Source organism: Drosophila mojavensis, unplaced genomic scaffold (genome assembly GCF_018153725.1).
Source record: "Drosophila mojavensis isolate 15081-1352.22 unplaced genomic scaffold, ASM1815372v1 contig_136, whole genome shotgun sequence".
Lineage (NCBI taxonomy): Eukaryota > Metazoa > Arthropoda > Insecta > Diptera > Drosophilidae > Drosophila > Drosophila mojavensis.
The window spans coordinates 17,109,603-17,124,682 of NW_025318667.1; the positions used below are offsets into that span (position 1 = coordinate 17,109,603).

The 15,080-nt window shown below is 42.9% G+C and overlaps 7 protein-coding genes and 1 long non-coding RNA gene across 10 annotated transcripts; 4 read left to right on the forward strand and 4 right to left on the reverse strand.

The window, feature by feature from the left end:
- Window positions 1-1,353: 1,353 nt before the first annotated feature.
- On the forward strand, window positions 1,354-2,624 carry LOC122756723. Its single transcript, XR_006356559.1, has 3 exons — window positions 1,354-1,676; window positions 1,731-1,971; window positions 2,036-2,624. It is a non-coding gene; the product is annotated as an uncharacterized LOC122756723 (long non-coding RNA).
- A 74-nt stretch (window positions 2,625-2,698) lies between these two features.
- On the reverse strand, window positions 2,699-4,659 carry LOC6584041 (mitochondrial import inner membrane translocase subunit TIM50-C). The gene is made up of 5 exons (XM_002009665.4): window positions 4,313-4,659; window positions 4,061-4,226; window positions 3,461-3,989; window positions 3,273-3,396; window positions 2,699-3,198 (listed from the first exon to the last, which is right to left on the reverse strand). Exons 1-5 carry the CDS (start codon window positions 4,530-4,532, stop codon window positions 3,008-3,010), a joined length of 1,230 nt encoding a protein of 409 aa, XP_002009701.1. The 5' UTR covers window positions 4,533-4,659; the 3' UTR covers window positions 2,699-3,007.
- An 89-nt stretch (window positions 4,660-4,748) lies between these two features.
- LOC6584042 (zinc finger protein 221) lies at window positions 4,749-6,269 on the forward strand. 2 transcript variants are annotated; one of them, XM_032732481.2, is made up of 2 exons: window positions 4,749-5,530; window positions 5,643-5,770. In XM_032732481.2, exons 1-2 carry the CDS (start codon window positions 4,861-4,863, stop codon window positions 5,669-5,671), a joined length of 699 nt encoding a protein of 232 aa, XP_032588372.1. In that variant the 5' UTR covers window positions 4,749-4,860; the 3' UTR covers window positions 5,672-5,770. The 2 variants fall into 2 exon arrangements, with proteins under 2 accessions (XP_032588372.1, XP_002009702.1); XM_002009666.4 differs by having other exon boundaries at window positions 4,751-5,562; window positions 5,643-6,269.
- A 541-nt stretch (window positions 6,270-6,810) lies between these two features.
- LOC6584043 (zinc finger protein 436) lies at window positions 6,811-9,353 on the reverse strand. Of its 2 annotated transcripts, XM_015161329.3 has the most exons (3): window positions 8,651-9,353; window positions 8,366-8,548; window positions 6,811-8,310 (listed from the first exon to the last, which is right to left on the reverse strand). In XM_015161329.3, exons 1-3 carry the CDS (start codon window positions 9,134-9,136, stop codon window positions 7,402-7,404), a joined length of 1,578 nt encoding a protein of 525 aa, XP_015016815.1. In that variant the 5' UTR covers window positions 9,137-9,353; the 3' UTR covers window positions 6,811-7,401. The 2 variants fall into 2 exon arrangements, with proteins under 2 accessions (XP_015016815.1, XP_002009703.1); XM_002009667.4 differs by having other exon boundaries at window positions 8,366-9,353.
- A 129-nt stretch (window positions 9,354-9,482) lies between these two features.
- LOC6584044 (RING finger protein vilya) lies at window positions 9,483-10,431 on the reverse strand. The gene is made up of 3 exons (XM_002009668.4): window positions 9,956-10,431; window positions 9,720-9,889; window positions 9,483-9,642 (listed from the first exon to the last, which is right to left on the reverse strand). Exons 1-3 carry the CDS (start codon window positions 10,328-10,330, stop codon window positions 9,510-9,512), a joined length of 678 nt encoding a protein of 225 aa, XP_002009704.2. The 5' UTR covers window positions 10,331-10,431; the 3' UTR covers window positions 9,483-9,509.
- A 56-nt stretch (window positions 10,432-10,487) lies between these two features.
- On the forward strand, window positions 10,488-11,771 carry LOC6584045 (neuferricin homolog). The gene has a single exon (XM_002009669.4). The coding sequence runs from the start codon at window positions 10,766-10,768 to the stop codon at window positions 11,597-11,599; it is 834 nt and encodes a 277-aa protein (XP_002009705.1). The 5' UTR covers window positions 10,488-10,765; the 3' UTR covers window positions 11,600-11,771.
- A 104-nt stretch (window positions 11,772-11,875) lies between these two features.
- Window positions 11,876-13,722, forward strand: LOC6584046 (cobalamin trafficking protein CblD). The gene is made up of 3 exons (XM_002009670.4): window positions 11,876-12,543; window positions 12,608-12,936; window positions 13,017-13,722. Exons 1-3 carry the CDS (start codon window positions 12,324-12,326, stop codon window positions 13,332-13,334), a joined length of 867 nt encoding a protein of 288 aa, XP_002009706.1. The 5' UTR covers window positions 11,876-12,323; the 3' UTR covers window positions 13,335-13,722.
- Window positions 13,628-14,494, reverse strand: LOC6584047 (COMM domain-containing protein 3). Its single transcript, XM_002009671.4, has 2 exons — window positions 14,245-14,494; window positions 13,628-14,182 (listed from the first exon to the last, which is right to left on the reverse strand). The coding sequence occupies exons 1-2, from the start codon at window positions 14,417-14,419 to the stop codon at window positions 13,719-13,721; spliced, it is 639 nt and encodes a 212-aa protein (XP_002009707.1). The 5' UTR covers window positions 14,420-14,494; the 3' UTR covers window positions 13,628-13,718.
- Window positions 14,495-15,080: the final 586 nt, after the last annotated feature.

The following is a 15,080-nucleotide window of genomic DNA, read 5'->3' on the forward strand; positions in this document are numbered from 1 at the left end:
TACTGTTTTGCGTATTTCGTTAATTTGATTACAACAATTTTACAATTATAACACACATCACAGGAAAAACAAAACAAAAAACATACTACTGATGCATATTTAGAGAACTCACATATATATTGCCAGCAGCTGTGCGCGATTAAAAACAATATATGTATATGTATACCATCGATATCAACAAAATAAATAGAAGACAAGAAAATGAAATAAAAATGACAACAACTTGTTTACAACAAAACTGTTTTTAACGCGCTGCTTAGCAAAAATCCACACACGCGAGAAGAAAATTTGTTTTTATTAAGTTTTCTTGCCTCTTGCTGCTGCTGCTTTTTGCAATCACAAAACGCACACAGGGAACGAAAGCGTAGGCGTTGCGAGCGACGGCTGCGACGACCGACTCACGTCCGCGTTCGCTTTTGAACTAAAAACGAAAACGAAACACAACCAGCTGAAAAGCTGCAGCAGCAGCAGAAGCGCCAACAAGCTGATGTACAGAAAGAAGAGAGAGAGAGAGAGTGAGAGAATGAAGGAACGCATGGGGTATTCCAGAAAATACAGCTATAACGTTAGCAATATAATTCGTACGTAAAATATTAATTAACTTTTTTTTTTTTTTTTTTTTTAATAAATTTAGTAATGAAATGTATAAAACTTAAAATACTAAGTTTAGTTTTATCACATTTCGAGAAAAGATTTTTATTTCATATTTATATATATATATATATTTGCCTATTGGCAGCATAATATATTAAAACTAGTTATTAGCTACATACAATTTTATATAGATATATAAATATATATATGTACATATTTAATTAATTTTTATTCTCATAATACATTTATCTGTTATGTGTTTCTACATATTGATAACGACTGTTGGCTAATGTTTCGCAGAACGCCCGAAACGTTTGATCAAAACAAAAAAAAACGTGCGAGAAGGTATCTGAACGTAAGCAAAACGCTCTCACTTGTGTTTGAATTATAGCCAGCATATACATACATACAGACATCGAGAAATGACTTCTTCAGCACTTAAAATATGTGCGTCACGACCGCACTCAATTCAAGTCTCTTACTTTCAGGCTTGATCAACAGTCTAATAATCATTACGCGATGCATTTACTTTTACATACATACATATGTATGAAATAAATCAAGTCTGCAGGTGCATTTACATATGTACATTCATATGTATACATATTGTTGACATTATTACAAATACATATGTATGTATGTATTTAAATCTATTCCCATCAGATAAGTTACCATTGAAAGATTAAAATGTTTCATGAGCGTGACAAACGCTTTCATGATTTTGCTATACTTTTCTCTGTGAAGAGAAGCCTCGGACCTGTAAGTGCAAACATTTAAATTTTTGTACACCGCTACTTGTGCGCACATTCACATACGTGCAGACATGCATATGTTCCTGTTTGAGAGAGCAGAGCAGAGAGTAAGCTCGAAAATTGTGCACAGCGGCTCTTCATTTCACAATCAACCATGTCGGCCGAGCGCTCGACGCGTTGTGAAGGACCCCATGTCCTTCTTGGCTTGTTGTTGATCGAGGCTGAAAGTAAGGAACACGAACAAGCACGAAGCTGAGTTGGTGCTGCCACAGATGCTTGTCTCGATGTTGGATGGTTGGTGTCCGTAGGCAATGGAAATTCACGAAAGAGGTTTGCAAATTAGATTTTGCTATTAAATGTCATTCACGCTTACGGCTAACACAGGTGTCGGCGTCCTTGTTTATCATAAGGCAGAGAAACAGAGCGAGATACATACAATATACACGGAAGGAGAACAAATCATTCCCGATGGCGTCTATTTCAAAAGGGGGGTTGTTGATGGCTTGGGGCAAACAACTGACGTAAAGGTCGCGCTGGACTGCCAAGCATCCCACCTAGAAATGTGCATACATACATATGTACATACATATATGTTTATGTATGTGCTTGTGCAAAAACTGACTAGGTAATGAATTACTTGTATTGCTATCTACATATGTACATACATACATACACGCATTTGTATTAAGTCTTATACAATAAGAAGCAGCGGGAACTCTATTGGATCAAACATAAGTTGATGGCGTTGTTGCGTCGTTTCTGCGGAAACAAGTCTACAAACAAACGCGCATACTTGTGCTTTCCCCTGTCTATGTTGCCTGTAATCTGTTGTATCCTGCAATATAGAGTTCAACTTTGACATTTACAGAAGGAAAATACACATAGCGCATGCTCCTCCACTCTGGAGTGGAGTACAGACCACACATATTTAAATGTAAACATATATATATATATGCATATATACACTTATAGCATGCTTAAAGGACGCTAGACAAAGAACCCGCCAAAATTCAAATATTTGCTTTCTTTGGTTCAGAAAAATTATCGATACAAATAAACACATATCTGTTTTTCATTCGTATAGAACAAAATTGCGCGCCAAGCTTGAAATATTTTAAAAGCAAACGCAAATTATTTGTTAAATGCGCAATAATAATATGTATAATAAATGTCTTATGAAATAATGTGAAAGTTTTCTAGAATTACACTGAATTAGGAACATATGACGCATGTATTTTAATTAATTTTATTAATATAAGAATTTTAAGATAATTACATTGCCAAAACAAAAAGTAAAAATAAAATAAAACTAGCGAAGGCAAAAAAAAAGATACGAATAAAACAACAGCTAATTACTTTTTGTGTTGTTTTTGTTTTGTTTTGTTTTTTTTCTATAAAAGAATATAGTGCATTTTGCTTACATAGAACAATTTTCACATTTCTATTGTTCGAGCAGCTCTGGGATTGGGATTTTCGTTGATGCCTTTCTTATATTATGGCCATGCCCTTCACTAAAACATAAGGAGTGGGATTTTGGGATTTTTGTATATGTATGTAGTTTGTAACTGGGTAAAGCTGCTTCAGAAATAAAGACTATGGCTCTTGCGTGGGTTAGCGTGGTGCGATCAGCGACGGAAATAGCAGCATCAATGGAACATCAGCTAGCGGCCCAGAATGCTGCGTGACCATTGTTTGACAATCGGCTTAGTCTTCGCCTGTTCGATGCGCTCAGCTTCCTGCAACTGTTCTGCCAATTTACGCTGATTTTCCCTGAACTGACTAATAGGATCCGCAAACTGACGATAATAATGTAGAACTTCTCGCACATCGTCCACCTCATTTTGCGCAATGGCTGCAAGACAGAAAGTTGATTTTCGGATAAATTAAGTCTGCAATTAAATATTAATGTATTCATATGTGACTCACTCTTCAGAAAGGCTATCAAATCAAATAGTTGGGAATCATCGTCATTTCCATGCCAGCGCGCGATGCCAAAAGTATTGTCGGGATGCATTTGGGTGGCATTTCTATCCCAGTCAACAACAATCACCTGAAACGCATCCAAATCTGTTGAGGATTTGAATAATCTTTAGGTAATCAATGGCGAGACTTACGCGTTTCAGGTCACGATTTAAATTGTCCAGATTTTTGACATGATGCCCATCGATAAAGTGAGTGGCATCGCGCACCAGACGGTACATAATGTAGCCGTTGGGGTCGAGGGCATCCAATATCGGAAATACTGTCATACCCTGTTCGGCAGTGAAAACGACAATCTCAAAGTCTTTGGCGCACTCCTGCAAGAAACTATCGACGCCGGGACGCTTCTTGAAGCGCCATCCAGTCTTATATGTCCAATCTGGATGCACAAGCACATCCTTCATCTCCAGCACGAGCGTATAGCGCGGCTGTACATACGGATGCTTGAGCGGATCTGGCAAGAGCTTAGCACGCGACGGTTCCTGAATCATCTTCTGATAGTAGTGCAATGATTTCCACATGCGCTGCAAATACTGCTGCACCAGCGGCTTGTCTATGAACTCATCCTCAATGATCTGACCCTCAGAATCCACTTCGGGCTGTCCAAACTTATAAACGCCCCACAGTATAGTGGCAATGCCGCCTCCGCCAAAAATGGCAAAGCTAATGGACAGAGAATATGTAAATTTGTTGCCTTAGGCTTCAGCAGGTTGGAATGTGTTGGTGATTCTCACCCCAGTTTCATGCGCTTCCACGCGCGCTCATTCTCCTTGGCCTCATCCTCCTCACGCTTCTTACGCTCCTGTTCGGCAGTGCTGTCGACATCGGGCGAAGTTTGTGGAAAGAGTTTGGAGAGCAATGGCGACGCTGCCTCTGTCGCTGCTCCAGTCGGTGGCTCTTCTGCGTAAAAGTGTTGAGTAATCAATTGGGTCAGGGCGCAAAAAAATACAAAAAATAAAAAAAAACAGACAATAAAAACTACTTACTGGCATTACTATAGCATCTCTTGCCTGCGCTAGCAGCCTGCACTTTAATTGTGTGGATTCCAGCAGCCGTAGTAAGCGAACGGATATGTAGAGGCGACGACGTCGGCGACTGATTACCCAATGCAAATGTGCGCCGCAATCGGTTGGCCAGTGTGTTGAGGGAAGCACGTGGTGTATTTAAGCGAATTAATTGTATGACTGGAACTGGCGCCATGCTCATTTTTATGTTTATGAAGTGCTGCGCACAAATTCCTTTGCTTTCTCACTGACAAAATGCAGTTTTCCTTAATTGCTTCAGTTGGCCAGGTTGAACCCCCTAGGACTTGACCGGCATGGCAGCGAAAATTCTTGCATATGCTGTCTGCCGTACGGTCATACTGTCCCAAATCAGCTGACTTTTGTCTATCGAGACGATCTGGCAGCGCCACCAATTAGAACTGACAAACAAAATTGTGTATAAACAACAGCCAAACAAGCGCAGCCATAACGGCAACGGGATCGAATACGAATAGAGCAAGGAAGATTCATTTTAATTTAAAATAAATAAAATGTCCATTTCTGAGGACAAGTCATCCCTTGAGATAGCTGAGCTACAGCCGTGCCGCGTTTGCAATGTGCCATCCACACAATCCTATTCGCTTTACAAGCCGCACATCATCGCCGGCGAACTGACAACGCTCGGTGCGCTGCTCAGCTACTGCGCTAACTTGCAGGTGCTCGAGGAGGAGCAATTCCTGCCCACACACATATGCAAGCGGTGCGTGGAATCGCTCACCCAGGTGTACGATTTCAAGCGTACTGCGCTGCGCACGGACCACGTGCTTAGGAAGCGTAATGCTCGACTATCTAGAGCCACCATATCCCGATCTCCATCGCCGGCGAATCTTGTCGATGTTGAGGCTGAGCCTGTGTCTGAGCCTGAACCTGAGGCTGAAGCTGAGGCGAATGCTGTCATGGAAGCGGCGAGTGCGGATGAATATGTCTATGTGCTCGAAGAACCACAATCACCCGTGAACAGCGTCGCATCCTCTCAACCAGATGACGATCACGAGCCTGCGCCCGACGAAATGCTGGATAGCGAAGTGCACTTTGAGGTTAGCGATCCCACTGTTGAGTTCTTTGAGGTGAACTACAATCTGCCCGTGGAATGTGAAAACGACTCGTCATTGAGTATCATACATGCGGACATCGAGCTCAAGCTGCGTCCGCAACAGCGCCGTAAGTCCCACAATCCCGCCCTTCAATGTCCGGTGAGCACCAAATAACCAAAAGCCCGAGACTTTAGCATGATCTCGATAAAGTTGCTAATCGATCGTTCTATCTCTTACAGATTTGTGGCAAACAGCTGAGCACCAGTAATTCATTCAAATATCACATGCAACTGCACGGCGACAATCGACCCTTTGTCTGCAGCATTTGCGGCGAATCGTTTAAGACACGCAACGCCTATGATGGCCACATAACACTACACAACCCGAACAATCCCAACAAGTGTACATTCTGTGGAAAGATCTACAGACAGGCATCATCATTGCGCTCGCACCTGTTCAGCCACAGCGGCGTCAAGCCCTTCACTTGCGACATCTGCGGCAAGGGATTGACCCAAAAGTCTGGCTACAAAAAACATATGCTCACCCATACGGGTGAGAAGCCGCATACCTGTGACACCTGCGGACGCAATTTCCGCTACTCAAGCAACCTGATCGCGCACAAGCGCTCCCACACACGAAAAACCCCCACCAATCCGAAGCCAGCGGGCAACAAAAAGACAAAAAGTCAAAAGGCGACCCAAACGTGAACCGGCCCAAACGGTTCGCCTGGCCACACCCCACACACACACACACACACACACACGCGCACATGTTCACACACACACACACACACACACACACAACACCCAGAGAATAGAACCTGATAACACGGCAAATAAAAGAGCCATTTGGCATTTGAAATATAACTATGGCATTAACGATTTTATAATCAATGAATCTTTGGCTGGTTATAATTATCCCTTGCCCTGACTATGGCCTTCCGGTGGTCAGGAAATTATGGCTCACTCACGGATAATTGCTTTCTTCAATGGCTCGACCGTATTGACTCCTGTTGCAATGAAAGCGATTGGAGAATGTCCATGTGCAGTTACAGCTGCCGCTTCCTGGCAAACCTGGACCTGGAGCTGTCTCCAGAATAAAATCCCGATCATATGTTCCATTTACTTTGAGCCCAGGTCGAATGGAAGCGATCGGAGAATGTGCATTCCCACCAGGCGATGGATGGAATTTTCCTTCGATCTTCTTCTAATTGATTCCTATATCACATATCGATTTGTTAACCTAGTTGAAAACCAGAACATTCCCTTAGTCCCCATATGTATATATCAAATATAAGCTATGTATAATCATAGCGGTTTGTCAACCTGGTTGAAATCCGATTATTACAACCTTAGTCTTATATTCATTTCGGATCGATGCTATACATAAAATAATTTATTTGATATGTGGATTTTATAAAATTTTTATTTTAATATTAATTTTGTGTTTTTTTTGCTTATATATACATACACGTTCTGTTCGAGTACAAGTAATTACAGCCTTTTGAATATAGGTATATATATATATATTTACATAAATTATGTACATATACATATATATGTATATGTGATTGTGTCGGAAATATACAAAATGTATGATTTAGCTGCGGAACGGCCGAAAAATCACATATGTATTTACAATTTTGTTAACCATTCGAAATTTACACTAAAAATTTTAAAACGAAAAAAAAAAAACCTCTAATCGGCATATATTTTTTTTTAAATATGGCTTTACGTTAAAAATATCAATGTTTGTTTGAAATAATATATATCAGCATTTGTGGATCTCGAACGATAATTATCCTCAAGCCTGCGATTCGTTGTAATGCAAATTTACAGTGTTTCAGTATCGTTGACCAATTGTGATACCAGATGAACAAGTCCGTGTAGTATACGTGTACGTGTACATAGTAAAATTATCTGTTGCTATATACATAGGATAGGTGTGGGTAGGTTTCTATATTCTAAGTGTAAGAACTAGGCTTATTGCTTACTGCATTTACAGCACGACAACCACTTTGGAGGTGGACACCTGCTGGTCAGTTACATCGGGCATATTCGCGGCTGTGCGACGGCCCGCCGCCACGGCATTGGCACGATCGGGGCTGGTGTTTGTGCCGGTGGTAGTGCTAGTCACTGGCGTCTCCTTGTTGTGGACACGCAAATGGCTGTTAAGGCGCTTTTTGGTTGGGAATGCCTTCATGCATTTGTCGCACTTGAACGGCTTCTCGCCGGAGTGTAGGCGCACGTGGGCATTCAGGTTACTGGTGAAGGTAAAGGCGCGTCCGCAGATTGGACATTTGTGCGGCTTTTCGCCGGAATGCACCAGCATGTGCTTCTTATAGCCGGACTTCTGGGACAACCCAACGCCGCAGATTTCGCAGGTGAACGCCTTCTCGCCCGTATGGCTGACCTTGTGCTGCCGTAGGGAGGATGAATCATAGTACGCCTTATCACACAGATCACACGCATACGGACGTTCGCCGGTGTGCGTCAGCTTGTGCCGGCGCAGGTGATCGAAGGCCGCATAGCTGCGTCCGCACTGATCGCACTTATATGGCTTGTCCTCGGCGTGCGTGCGCATGTGGGCCGCCAGGCTGGATGTGGTGCGATAGAAGCGTGCACAGACCAAACATTGATGCGGTTTGGCATTCGTGTGGGTTAGCATGTGCTCCTTGTGGTTGCGCAAGTGCTTCAGCTTCTTGCCGCACATCTCGCACGTGTAGAGCTTCTCATCCACATGGGAGCGCATATGTTGGTTGAGGCGGCATTGCTGGCGGAATGCTTTGTTGCACACATGACAAACGTGAGGTAGCACCTCGACTGGGGGTCCAGTAACAACCGGAATGGAGAGTCGAGAATCGGAGTCTTCCATAAATTCTTCTCCCTCCTCGCTATCAGCAGCAATCTAGAAGTTATCAATATGGTTACATTTAATATAAATATTATGAGTGTTTGATTACCAAATGCTCCTCACGCTCGATATCCAGAATATCCTCAGATTCGACTTCGCCAATTACCTCATCGATGGGCTCCTCGCCTGACATCATGACCATTTGATCGTCTAGCATTTGGATTTGCATTTGCTCACTGACCGTTTCCATGGGCGGGGAGTCTATAATCTCGATTTCATCTTCGTCCTCCACCTGCGAGTCGTATTCGGTTTTAATTGTCACATATTCTATATCAGCCGCATGGAACTCATTGATTGGCTCTATAGCATCTTCCGTTTCTGTTTCGGCACCAACCTCTTCTTCGGCATCCACGCAAACATCATCGACGACAAATTCCTCATGTTCCGGCTCCTGCTCACTGTACGCTTCGACAAGCGCTGCAACCTCGTGCAAACTGGAGTCCTGTTTGCCTGCATCCGGTTCAGCATCCTCGCTCAACACTTCGATCATCACATACTCCTGGTTGCTACCGCTGGCATTGGCATTGTTGTCCACCTCCTCGAGACCCAGGCGCAGCAGTTCATCGGAGTCAATTACCATGCGCTTGAAGTTGAACGCCTGCTCCAGCAGCTGCAGGCAATGCATGCAAATGTGTTGGGGCATTGCAGCTCCATCTTGCGGCTCGAACGACAGACTGGAGCAGAATTGCAGCATATTGGCGAGTGTAGTGCTGCCCTCCGGTCCGATTTCAATTTCATCTTGCAGCGATTTGTATTGTTTACATGCACGGGTGCATGTGCGACAATTGAGAACCACGCCTGGCTTGGTGCCGTTCATCATTTTCGCTTGGCACCGCACAAGTTTCGTTCGCTTTAAAAAACTAATTTCGACTGGCGTTGTCACCGTTTACAAATGCAATGTAAAGCGCCGATTTTAATGCGCAACTTCTTTTCTATTTGCCATTCGCGTGTTCTATTCACTCGACTTTAATAAAAACATACAGTCAAATTGTATTGGCATATGCACAGTCAGTCACACAGTATCGTTTGATTCAAAATGGCGTCCACAGTAGACGATTGTTGCAAGCGCAAGCCAAGAAGAAGAAGAAGAGCATGACAAACAGTGCTGGTAAACGGCGCGTAACATTTACAAATATACCTTGCTCAAATGATTCTCTTGTACTATCTACTTGGCAATTGGTATTTATTGATATTTACAAGTCAAAAGAATAATTATTGTGATGTACAAAACTGGTTATGGGCACACTCTTTAATTCTGGCAATGAATGTTTAGTGATTTGCTTTTCGGCTTTTTTTGTAGAAACTGAAATGGATCGATGCGCCCGCCTGCAAGCAGAAGCAAAACAATTTGCAATTGAAAATTTCGTTATTTTTGTTCAAATCAGATGGCGGTTTAAACTCACCGAGATTGCGCAAGTTTTCTTTTTTTAATTTTCACTTGTTGACTTATCTTACGCACTCGAAACTTAAGCTCTCTCAGCATTCGTCGAAGGCGGTGCTGTTCCAAATATTGCTTCTGACACACTCCGCGGGCCAGCAATAGGTCCTTATCCAACTTCTGCTCTTCCTTTTCCTGCATCATAATCATAAAAATATTAAGTTGTTGCCTAAAACAATTATGTATATTATGCTTTCCCACCTTTTTCAATATGAATTTTTCCAAATTCTTAAAGTTTGCTCTCTGGAACGAGTCGATGAGATCGTGCGGCAGGCCGTCGTGCCATGGCGCTGGGTGGAACATGCCCTTGAGATTTGATGGCAACGCATTGTTTACCTGGCGTCCACGCACCATCTTTTGACAAATCGGGCACACATAGGTGGGTGCATCACCGGGAATACGACCCAAGCTGGCCGTGACGCATTTCTCGCATATAACGTGTTGACATGCCAGCAAGAATATAACAGTTTTTTCATTAACATAATGCTCGAAGCAAGAATTGCAGTGAATCCATATTTTTTTCGCCTTGGTCGCATCAATGCTGACTGTGGATTTTGTGGAATGGTCTGCTATCATATTTTATATTTTTTTAATACATTTGTACTTGTATTAAGCGATCAAAACTGCATCTATTTAGTAACGGGTCTTTGTATTTGCCACTCACATTTCAGCGTTAACTTTGAATGGTAAAAATCAGCTGTGCCGAGAACCATAACATAACAACAGTAACTTCACTTGCGCTTGGTATGCAGCTTATCGTTCTCAATTGCGATTTAATTTTGCAGTCAAGCATAAACTTCTATGTACACATATATTTGAAACCATAAATATCTGATTTGATAGAAAAGAAAATAATCAATCTCTCACTGGTGCAGTCTGAAATGAGCCGTTGCTTATGCTGAGCTTTCACTTTCGGCGTCCAGTTTCAAGTGATCAGCTTACTAAGCATTCGTGGTTGAATTTGATACGCACGTACACACGCACAGACACACACACGCATAAGTAGACAGAATGTTTGGCTTTGTAAAGTGCTGTTCAAGTTACCGCCTTGCATTCTTTCTAATAATTATAGCCGTTCTGGGAAAAGTTTACCAAAATGATATCGTGCAGCTCCTGCAAATAGGAGCTGCGCGTTATTTGAATAGAGCCGCCAACGAGCGTGCCGAAAGTGTTCCCGTTAAGTTCACGGAGACACGCGACAGTATCTTCACGGCGGAGCAGCTGTCCACGTACAACGGGGAGAATGGTGCACCCATCTATTTGGCACTGCTCGGTGCCGTGTTTGATGTCAGTCGCGGCATCAAGCATTATGGACCTGGCTGCAGTTACAACTTTTTTGTTGGCCGAGATGCATCCGTCTCTTTTGTGAGCGGTGAGTTCGAGCACTACGATCCGACTACGGCAGATGATGTGCTCAGCCTGAAGGGCAACGACTTGATTGAGCTAGCCAAGTGGCAGCAATTCTACGAGAAGGAGTATACCTATAAGGGCAAGCTAATTGGGCGCTTCTATGACGAAGCGGGCCAGCCGACGGTCTACCACAAGAAATTCCTGGTACTGCTGGACGAGGCAAAGATAGCCAAGGCGCAAGTTGACGAGCTGCGTAATCGATATCCAGGCTGCAACATCGAGTGGTCCGAGGCGAAGGGCACTCGCGTCTGGTGCACCACAACGAGCGGCGATGGCAAGGAGCGTGAGTGGTCTGGCTATCCCCGCAAGCTATATAACAGAGACAACAAGAACTTCCACTGCGCCTGCGTACCCGAGGCGGAACTAAACGATCCCATGTTCAAGCCCTACGACAATTGTGCAGATCGGGCGACTGAATGTTTCTATCGGGTCTAAAACTGAATACAACCTTAAATGATATGCTGAAGAAGCTGTACATACATGTATATGTATATCACTGTAGTGAGGGCGATGCTGGGTTTTTATTCTATTTGGAAATCGAATCGAAATCTGTAATAGTCACATAGCCTTTTGTATATACGTAATAAATACACATTTTTTATAAAAACAGTTTTCCCATTCATTTAGAATAGATCCTTATAATTTATTGCTTTTGTTATTGTATAGAATGCCGATTCGCTAAAAAATTTGAAATTGTGTTTGATCTTTGAGCTTGTAAATTCAGTGTTTATATGAATCTATATATCTATATACAAAAGAAAAATTCCATCAGAATTTTGCACTAGTGTTACAAAGAGGAAAGAAAATATTTACATTTGTGCATAATTTTTTTTTTGTGATATGGCAGCTTGGGCGTAAAATTTCCGTTTCGATTGGAACAATCGACAATCAACGCAACACGTAAAAAAAACCAACAAAAACAAAAACAAAAAATTTCTTGAAAAATCTGACGATAGTTTAACTTTCGACATTCTGATGAGGATTTTCAAATAAAATACAAAATTTTACGTGAAATTATAAGAACAAACCAATTTTCGGGAATTTTGTCCGTCATTCAACAGCTGCCAGTGGAGTGCACGCAGTGTGACCGTTCACTGGTCCGATCAAAGTCGTTCTACTGCAAATAAATTGCGCGTTTGCTTGCAGAGCTTATGATATAATGTCGCGTACGTTGAGCCAATTATTTGGACGATGCCTTTTGGGCCAGTCCTACGTGAAGCCCATGCAGGCGAATAGTATGTTGAGAAATCTGCTTAGTCCGCAGCCAATGCAATCGGCGTGCGGTGGACGCATTGCATCCTATTCGAAACGAAACGGTCCACCACCGGATGCAGGCGAACCCTTCAAAACCGTGTCCAAATCACGCGGCGTTGACGATGGTAAGTGGACCTGATGAATGTTGTGTGTCCAGCAATTGAGATTTGCATTAAATACATTCAACAGACGATCTCAACAGTCTGGAGGAGGAACCCAATTGGGAACTGACTTCCCAACGCCACAATCGCTTCTATTTACCGAATGCCACAGGTCCCGCCTGGCAGGGCGATACATCTACAGTTGGCCTATTGGAGCCGCTGGCAAATTTAGTCAATTTCTTCAAGGATGTGAACGTAGACAAGTCACGCTTAGAATTCTCATGCTGCCAGTGTCCGGTGTTGATACGTGATTCAATTTTCGAGCTCTTCCCAGTGCGTGCCATCGGCCAAAAAGACTATGCCATAACACTTCTAACACTGAGCTACGAAGGCGACATTGAAAAAGGTGCAGCAAAGGTGAGCAACTGTCGCAGCCGCAGCCACAGCCACAGTCACAGCCACAGCCTTAGTCTATAATAATAATGGTCTTCTTACAGTTTGTGCTCGCTGCCAGGGAAATCAGTGACCGTTTACTCTCGTTGGGCTATTGGGCAGACTTTCTAAACCCATTCAGTGGCAGGCCATACTTTTTACCTAGAGACGCCTCAGTATTGTACAAACAAGACTATCGCTTTCGTGGCCTCAATATGCGACTATCCAATCACAATGACTGCGTCCTCATAGCTGCCGAGGAGAACGACAGCGTTTACTTCTCGGGCACCATATTCTGCACGGCGCCCAACAACTACAGTCTGCTCGTGGAGCTGCTTGCGCCGGCAGAGTTTAAAATTCGATTCGAAGATGTGCCCCAATGACGCAGTGGAAAGCGACATATAAAAATATCAGTTTTGTAGTACAATTTCAGTTTAGCCAACAAACTATGGCCCGCCCCCACACAGCTCAGCTGAGGCTGGCCAGCGACAGATAGCAACGCAGGATGACACAAGTCCGTAGCCGTTCTCAGTGGTGACGATGTCTTTAAATGTCAAGTTTTTGTTCCTTGTCACAAATATTTGTGTACAAACTATTTACACCCTCATAAGTTTGTAATACACGAAATCAAATACATATATGTACATGCGTATATATGTATATGTATATGTATATATGAAATATATATGTATATGTATACATGTATATATATAGACAGTATAAGATACATATATATATGACAATATACGAATGAGCTAATTATTTCTCTAAGTGATGGCCACTTGATTACAGTGTCGTTCGATGTCCTTCAGTCGATTGACCAGCGACTGCAGCTCCTCGGCATTGCACACGAACTCCACGTCGGTGACCCGCTCACCGCTACTCTGGCGATAGTGACCCAAATTGATGTTGAAATGTGGCGCACCGCTGCTGCGGTCCGACGTCGAGGACTTCACGTCGCATACAATGCGCCACTGCACGTCGGTGATGTGCGGGAAATTGTGGCCCAACTGCAATTGGCGCAGTACGAGATCCTTTCGATTGTCCTCGTAGACCCGGGTTAGTTCATCAACGGCACTGGCATTCAGGTCCAGTGCTTCCAGCTGCTGCCGCAGCGTAATGCTGCTCCAGCCGTGCTTGGTGGCGACAGAGTAGAGCGTGACCACGGCATATTCACTCTGTTTGGCGCTGGCTGCGTTCGTTGCGTAAATTTCGGGCACTGGTGCTATAACTGTTACCATACGAATTGTTTATGCCATATATTTTAGATTTTAGCAATATTTAGCTGCATACTTGCATCTGGATGGAGCGTCAATTTCAGAGAGTTGGCAATTAGTGTTTTACTGATGACCGCTGTTAGTGTGGTGCCCAGGTTCTTGAGGCCGGCAATCACGGTCGCCGATAGCAATCCATTGTTATCATCTGTGGGGGAATTTGATGGGCTTGAACACTGTGTTTCGGTGGCCATTAACAACAATTTGTGAGCTGATGCACAGAGGCCAAACAAATATCAAACAGCTGTGAATATGCCATTCACAGCGAACTGCCGCTTGATGCATGTGTGTATGTAGGTGAAGGTTATATTAAACGAGGCTACCAAGCTATTGCTTGGTGATGCCGCACACTCTCTGAAAGTGTGACGTCACAGCGAGAAGTTAGCAAACCGTTTGCTTAACCTTGTATCGTGATGCGAGGGTCAATCAAAATATTTCGCTCTGACCTTGTCAAACAATTTAAGCTTAATTTGACCTAATTATTCTTTATAAGTATATTGTTATTAATTCAATTATAATAAATAAGAGTAAACACGGAAAAGAAACTAGTTAGATTACATTATTTTTTTCTGTTACTTTACTGAACGCGAGTCTATAGATGGCGCTATTTTCAAATTTCAAATTTGTTAACGAAAAAGAGCGAGAGAGAAGGAGAGATAGAGCAAGAACGACAGAATGAGAGTGAGGGGATGAGAGATCTGGATATAAAGAAGGAATGAAAATTGAGTGCGGGGGAGGGAGAGAGAGAGAACGAAAGAAATAGAGATTGAGAGATGAAGAGCATAAGTGAGGGAGAGAAACTTCAACATGATTTTACGCATAGCTTAATGATTTCATTATTTATTGATTATTTTA